The following is a 7,500-nucleotide window of genomic DNA, read 5'->3' as shown; positions in this document are numbered from 1 at the left end:
CTACTCTGGTACTCGAGTACTTTACTCTACTAAAGTACCGCCAATCAATAGACATGATATAAAGACTTTTATTCAAATAAAACCAACGACATCATTTAGACTTTGAGACTAAAGTCAAAAATATCAACATTTCAATGGAATAAAGTAGAAAATATCTACATTTCAATGGAATAAAGTCGAAAATATCAACATTTTAATGGAATAAAGTAGAAAATATCTACATTTTAATGGAATAAAGTAGAAAATATCAACATTTTAATGGAATAAAGTAGAAAATATCAACATTTTAATGGAATAAAGTCAAAAATGTCAACATTTTAATGGAATAAAGTCAAAAATATCAACATTTTAATGGAATAAAGTCAAAAATATCAACATTTTAATGGAATAAAGTAGAAAATATCAACATTTTAATGGAATAAAGTCGAAAATATCAACATTTTAATGGAATAAAGTAGAAAATATCTACATTTTAATGGAATAAAGTCAAAAATATCAACATTTTAATGGAATAAAGTAGAAAATATCTACATTTTAATGGAATAAAGTAGAAAATATCAACATTTTAATGGAATAAAGTAGAAAATATCAACATTTTAATGGAATAAAGTCAAAAATGTCAACATTTTAATGGAATAAAGTCGAAAATATCAACATTTTAATGGAATAAAGTCGAAAATATCTACATTTTAATGGAATAAAGTAGAAAATATCAACATTTTAATGGAATAAAGTCGAAAATATCAACATTTCAATGGAATAAAGTAGAAAATATCAACATTTTAATGGAATAAAGTAGAAAATATCAACATTTCAATGGAATAAAGTAGAAAATATCAACATTTTAATGGAATAATGTCAAAAATGTCAACATTTTAATGGAATAAAGTAGAAAATATCTACATTTTAATGGAATAAAGTCAAAAATGTCAACATTTTAATGGAATAAAGTAGAAAATATCTACATTTTAATGGAATAAAGTAGAAAATATCAACATTTTAATGCAATAAAGTAGAAAATATCTACATTTTAATGGAATAAAGTCAAAAATATCAACATTTTAATGGAATAAAGTAGAAAATATCAACATTTTAATGGAATAAAGTAGAAAATATCTACATTTTAATGGAATAAAGTCAAAAATATCTACATTTTAATGGAATAAAGTCAAAAATATCTACATTTTAATGGAATAAAGTAGAAAATATCTACATTTTAATGGAATAAAGTCAAAAATATCAACATTTTAATGGAATAAAGTAGAAAATATCTACATTTTAATGGAATAAAGTCAAAAATATCAACATTTTAATGGAATAAAGTAGAAAATATCAACATTTTAATGGAATAAAGTAGAAAATATCAACATTTGGACTAATTTTAGAGTTTAAAGATGTTAATGTAACAATAAATCTCCGTTTAATCCGTCTAATGAGTGAAAGAGTGAAGGAATAACTGTGTGCAGAGGAGGAGAAGGTGGCCTTCGTCAACTGGATCAACAAGTCCCTGGAGAACGACCCCGACTGCAGACATGTTCTCCCCATGGACCCCGGAACCGACCAGCTCTTCACCGCCATGGGGGACGGAATCGTTCTGTGGTACGGCTGTACATATTATATCATTACTTGTATTGACGTGCTACGGGTTAGCCTGGTTAGCATGGTTAGCATGGTGCGCTAACCCCGCTGCTCTGTCCCTCCAGTAAGATGATCAACCTGTCGGTGCCGGACACCATCGACGAGAGGACCATCAACAAGAAGAAGCTCACGCCCTTCACCGTCCAGGTGAGACAGGAAGTCCCGCCCCCCCCCCCCCCCCCCCCCCCCCACCCACCTCAGTGGACGCCCCGCCCACCCCCCCGCCCGCCGTGTCTCCGTCCAACAGGAGAACCTCAACCTGGCCCTGAACTCGGCGTCGGCCATCGGCTGCCACGTGGTGAACATCGGGGCTGAGGACCTGAAGGAGGGCAGGCAGCACCTGGTCCTGGGTCTGCTGTGGCAGGTCATCAAGATCGGCCTGTTCGCCGACATCGAGCTCAGCAGGAACGACGGTGAGGCCGAGACGCCACGGCGCCCCCCGGTGGCCGTCAGGAAGAGTGGAACCCTGAGGAACCCTGTGTGTGTGTGTGTGTGTGTGTGTGTGTGTGTGTGTGTGTGTGTGTGTGTGTGTGTGTGTGTGTGTGTGTGTGTGTGTGTGCAGCTCTGGTGGCTCTGCTGCGTGACGGCGAGAGTCTGGAGGACCTGATGAAACTGTCCCCGGAGGAGCTGCTGCTGCGCTGGGTCAACCACCACCTGGAGGCGGGCGGAGCCAAGAAGATCAACAACTTCAGCTCAGACATCAAGGTGAGCGAAACCAGCCCACCTCCTCTCAGTTCAGACATCAAGGTGAGCGAAACCAGCCCACCTCCTCTCAGTCAGACATCAAGGTGAGCGAAACCAGCCCACCTCCTCTCAGTCAGACATCAAGGTGAGCGAAACCAGCCCACCTCCTCTCAGTTCAGACATCAAGGTGGGCGAAACCAGCCCACCTCCTCTCAGTTCAGACATCAAGGTGAGCGAAACCAGCCCACCTCCTCTCAGTCAGACATCAAGGTGGGCGAAACCAGCCCACCTCCTCTCAGTCAGACATCAAGGTGAGCGAAACCAGCCCACCTCCTCTCAGTCAGACATCAAGGTGAGCGAAACCAGCCCACCTCCTCTCAGTCAGACATCAAGGTGAGCGAAACCAGCCCACCTCCTCTCAGTTCAGACATCAAGGTGAGCGAAACCAGCCCACCTCCTCTCAGTCAGACATCAAGGTGGGCGAAACCAGCCCACCTCCTCTCAGGTCCACCTGGAGGACCAGGACCTGGAGGACCAGGACCTGGAGGACCAGGACCTGGAGGACCAGGACCTGACCCCCCCTCTGTGTGTTCCAGGACTCCAGGGCCTACTACAGCCTGCTGGAGCAGATCGCCCCCAGAGGGGACGAGGAGGGCGTCCCCCCGGTCCCCCTGGACATGACGGGACTCCAGGTCAGAGGACACACACACACACACACACACACTGAGGCCCCGCCCACACGGAGGCCCCGCCCCCTCACGTCACCATGGTTTTCGTCCACACGATGTTTTATTTTAAACAAAGAGTGGAGGAAGTAGAAAACGCCGCCTCAGCTTTGACGTGTGGACGAGACGCATATTATCTGAGAACGATGACGTCATGGCCCCGCCCCTCCACCTGTGGCCCCGCCTCCCCCTCCATGACGTCATCAACAATGGCAACATGGCGACTCCCTGCTGCAGGTGGAGCTGCTGGAGCTTTAATAAGGTCACATGGCTGCTGTGTTTGTGGGGCACGGCGTCATGGCGATACAGCGTCACGGTGATACAGCGTCACACCGTCACGGCGTCATGGCGATACAGCGTCACGGTGATACAGCGTCACACCGTCACGGCGTCATGGCGATACAGCGTCACACCGTCACGGCGTCATGGCGATACAGCGTCACGGTGATACAGTGATACAGCGTCACGGTGATACAGCGTCACGGCGATACAGCGTCACGGTGATACAGCGATACAGCGTCACGGTGATACAGCGTCACACCGTCACGGCGTCATGGCGATACAGCGTCACACCGTCACGGCGTCATGGCGATACAGCGTCACGGTGATACAGTGATACAGCGTCACGGTGATACAGCGTCACGGCGATACAGCGTCACGGTGATACAGCGATACAGCGTCACGGTGATACAGCGTCACGGCGATACAGCGTCACGGCGATACAGCGTCACGGTGATACAGCATCACGGCGATACAGCGTCACGGCGATACAGCGTCACGGCGATACAGCGTCACGGTGATACAGCGTCACGGCGATACAGCGTCACGGCGATACAGCGTCACGGTGATACAGCGTCACGGTGATACAGCAATACAGCGTCACACCATCACAGTATCACGGTGATACAGCGTCACGGCGATACAGCGTCACAGCGATACAGTGATACAGCGATACAGTGATACAGCGTCACAGCAATACAGCGATACAGCGATACAGCGATACAGCGATACAGCGATACAGCGATACAGCGATACAGCGTCACAGCGACACAGCGATACAGCAATACAGCGATACAGCGATACAGCGATACAGCGTCACAGCGACACAGCGATACAGCGATACAGCGATACAGCGTCACAGCGACACAGCGATACAGCGTCACGGCGATACAGCGATACAGCGTCACGGTGATACAGCGTCACGGCGATACAGCGTCACGGCGATACAGCGTCACGGTGATACAGCATCACGGCGATACAGCGTCACGGCGATACAGCGTCACGGTGATACAGCGTCACGGTGATACAGCAATACAGCGTCACACCATCACAGTATCACGGTGATACAGCGTCACGGCGATACAGCGTCACAGCGATACAGTGATACAGCGATACAGTGATACAGCGTCACAGCAATACAGCGATACAGCGATACAGCGATACAGCGATACAGCAATACAGCGATACAGTGATACAGCGATACAGCGTCACAGCGACACAGCGATACAGCGATACAGCAATACAGCGATACAGCGATACAGCGATACAGCGATACAGCGATACAGCGATACAGCGTCACAGCGACACAGCGATACAGCGATACAGCGATACAGCGTCACAGCGACACAGCGACACAGCGATACAGCGTCACAGCGATACAGCGATACAGCAATACAGCGATACAGCGATACAGCGATACAGCGTCACAGCGACACAGCGATACAGCGATACAGCGATACAGCGTCACAGCGACACAGCGATACAGCGTCACGGTGATACAGCGATACAGCGTCACGGTGATACAGCGTCACGGCGATACAGCGTCACGGCGATACAGCGTCACGGTGATACAGCATCACGGCGATACAGCGTCACGGCGATACAGCGTCACGGTGATACAGCGTCACGGTGATACAGCAATACAGCGTCACACCATCACAGTATCACGGTGATACAGCGTCACGGCGATACAGCGTCACAGCGATACAGTGATACAGCGATACAGTGATACAGCGTCACAGCAATACAGCGATACAGCGATACAGCGATACAGCGATACAGCAATACAGCGATACAGTGATACAGCGATACAGCGTCACAGCGACACAGCGATACAGCGATACAGCAATACAGCGATACAGCGATACAGCGATACAGCGATACAGCGATACAGCGTCACAGCGACACAGCGATACAGCGATACAGCGATACAGCGATACAGCGTCACAGCGACACAGCGATACAGCGATACAGCGATACAGCGATACAGCAATACAGTGATACAGCAATACAGCGATACAGTGATACAGCGCCCCCGGAGGCCTGGAGGAGGAACTCCATCGCTTTGAGCCGTTCATCGTGACGTGTGGACGGAATGAAGGCTCATGTGGACGCGGCCTGAGACACACACACCCCGGACCCCCCCTGACCTCCCCCCCCCCCCCCCCCCCCCCCGGCCCCCCAGGAGAAGGAGGAGGTGAAGCGAGCAGAGAGCATGCTGGAGCAGGCCGACCGTCTGGGCTGCAGGCAGTTCGTCTCCGCCACCGACGTCGTCCGCGGCAACCCCAAACTCAACCTGGCCTTCGTGGCAAACCTGTTCAACAAGTACCCCGCCCTGAAGAGACCCCCCAACCAGGACCTGGACCTCAGCGCCATCGAAGGTCTGAGTCTGAGTGTGTGTGTGTGTGTGTGTGTGTGTGTGTGTGTGTGTGTGTGTGTGTGTGTGTGTGTGTGTGTGTGTGTGTGTGAGTGTGTGTGTGAAGTTTTCAAAACAATGTCTGTTTACATTGAAGAAACTGATGTAGTTTTCATGTTGATCCACGAGTGGGCGCTGTTTGTTTGTTTTTATAATGAAACCACACACACACACACACACACACACACACACACACACACACACACACACACACACACACACACACACACACACACACACACACACACACACACACACACACACACACACACACACACACACACACACACACAGAGAACAATGAGCTCTCAAGATGAACACTGGGAGAACGTTTTAGAATCTAGTGGATTGTTTTTATGGTGACTGTCAAAATAAAAGCACCAAGTTGGATTGTTATTACGGTGACTGTCAAAATAAAAGCACCAAGTTAGATTGTTATTATGGTGACTGTCAAAATAAAAGCACCAAGTTGGATTGTTGTTACGGTGACTGTCAAAATAAAAGCACCAAGTTAGATTGTTATTATGGTGACTGTCAAAATAAAAGCACCAAGTTGGATTGTTGTTACGGTGACTGTCAAAATAAAAGCACCAAGTTAGATTGTTATAATGGTGACTGTCAAAATAAAAGCACCAAGTTAGATTGTTATTGTGGTGACTGTCAAAATAAAAGCACCATGTTGGATTGTTATTATGGTGACTGTCAAAATAAAACCACCAAGTTGGATTGTTATTATGGTGACTGTCAAAATAAAACCACCAAGTTGGATTGTTATTACGGTGACTGTTAAAATAAAAGCACCAAGTTGGATTGTTATTACGGTGACTGTCAAAATAAAAGCACCAAGTTGGATTGTTATTACAGTGACTGTCAAAATAAAGTGAATGAATGTTGTTGCAGGAGAGACCAGAGAAGAACGAACCTTCAGGAACTGGATGAACTCGCTGGGAGTGAATCCTCGAGTCAACCACCTCTACATGTGAGTGTGTGTGTGTGTGTGTGTGTGTGTGTGTGTGTGTGTGTGTGTGTGTGTGTGTGTGTGTGTGTGTGTGTGTGTGAGTGTGTGTGTGTGAGTGACGCTGCCTGTCTCCAGGGACCTGGACGACGCCCTTGTGATCTTCCAGCTTTATGAGAAGATCAAAGTCCCGGTGGACTGGAACCGAGTCAACAAGCCGCCGTTCCCCAAGCTGGGCTGCAACATGAAGAAGGTTCTGCTGCTCGTCCTCCTGTGTTCTCTGGTGTTCTGGTGTTCTGGTGTTCTCTGACATTCTGATGTTCTCTGATGTTCTGGTGTTCTCTGGTGTTCTGGTGCTCTGATGTTCTCTGGTGTTCTGGTGTTCTCTGGTGTTCTCTGGTGTTCTGGTGTTCTGATGTTCTCTGGTGTTCTCTGGTGTTCTGATGTTCTCTGGTGTTCTGGTGTTCTCTGGTGTTCTGGTGTTCTGATGTTCTCTGGTGTTCTGATGTTCTCTGGTGTTCTGGTGTTCTCTGGTGTTCTGGTGTTCTGGTGTTCTGATGTTCTCTGGTGTTCTGGTGTTCTCTGGTGTTCTGATGTTCTCTGGTATTCTGATGTTCTCTGGTGTTCTGATGTTCTCTGGTGTTCTGGTGTTCTCTGGTGTTCTGATGTTCTCTGGTGTTCTGGTGTTCTGATGTTCTCTGGTGTTCTGATGTTCTCTGGTGTTCTGGTGCTCTGATGTTCTCTGGTGTTCTGGTGTTCTGATGTTCTCTGGTGTTCTGGTGTTCTCTGGTGTTCTGATGTTC

At 47.5% G+C, this 7,500-nt stretch overlaps 1 protein-coding gene across 1 annotated transcript in view; it reads left to right on the top strand.

Moving 5' to 3' along the window:
• lcp1 (lymphocyte cytosolic protein 1 (L-plastin)) overlaps positions 1-7,500 on the top strand; it is a 13,653-nt gene that overhangs the window by 4,165 nt on the left and 1,988 nt on the right. Inside the window, exons 4-12 of the mRNA XM_080498297.1 lie at positions 1-8; positions 1,467-1,599; positions 1,704-1,785; positions 1,886-2,051; positions 2,201-2,343; positions 2,919-3,014; positions 5,512-5,707; positions 6,643-6,721; positions 6,836-6,950. The exon at positions 1-8 is cut by the window's left edge and continues 116 nt beyond it. Of these exons, the coding sequence (XP_080354423.1) occupies positions 1-8; positions 1,467-1,599; positions 1,704-1,785; positions 1,886-2,051; positions 2,201-2,343; positions 2,919-3,014; positions 5,512-5,707; positions 6,643-6,721; positions 6,836-6,950 (1,018 nt within the window). The remainder of the gene's footprint in view (positions 9-1,466; positions 1,600-1,703; positions 1,786-1,885; positions 2,052-2,200; positions 2,344-2,918; positions 3,015-5,511; positions 5,708-6,642; positions 6,722-6,835; positions 6,951-7,500) is intronic.

Source organism: Blennius ocellaris, assembly GCF_963422515.1.
Source record: "Blennius ocellaris genome assembly, chromosome: 6".
NCBI lineage: Eukaryota > Metazoa > Chordata > Actinopteri > Blenniiformes > Blenniidae > Blennius > Blennius ocellaris.
The sequence above is the reverse complement of the archived record's forward strand: the minus strand, read 5'-3'. Positions and strand labels throughout refer to the sequence as shown.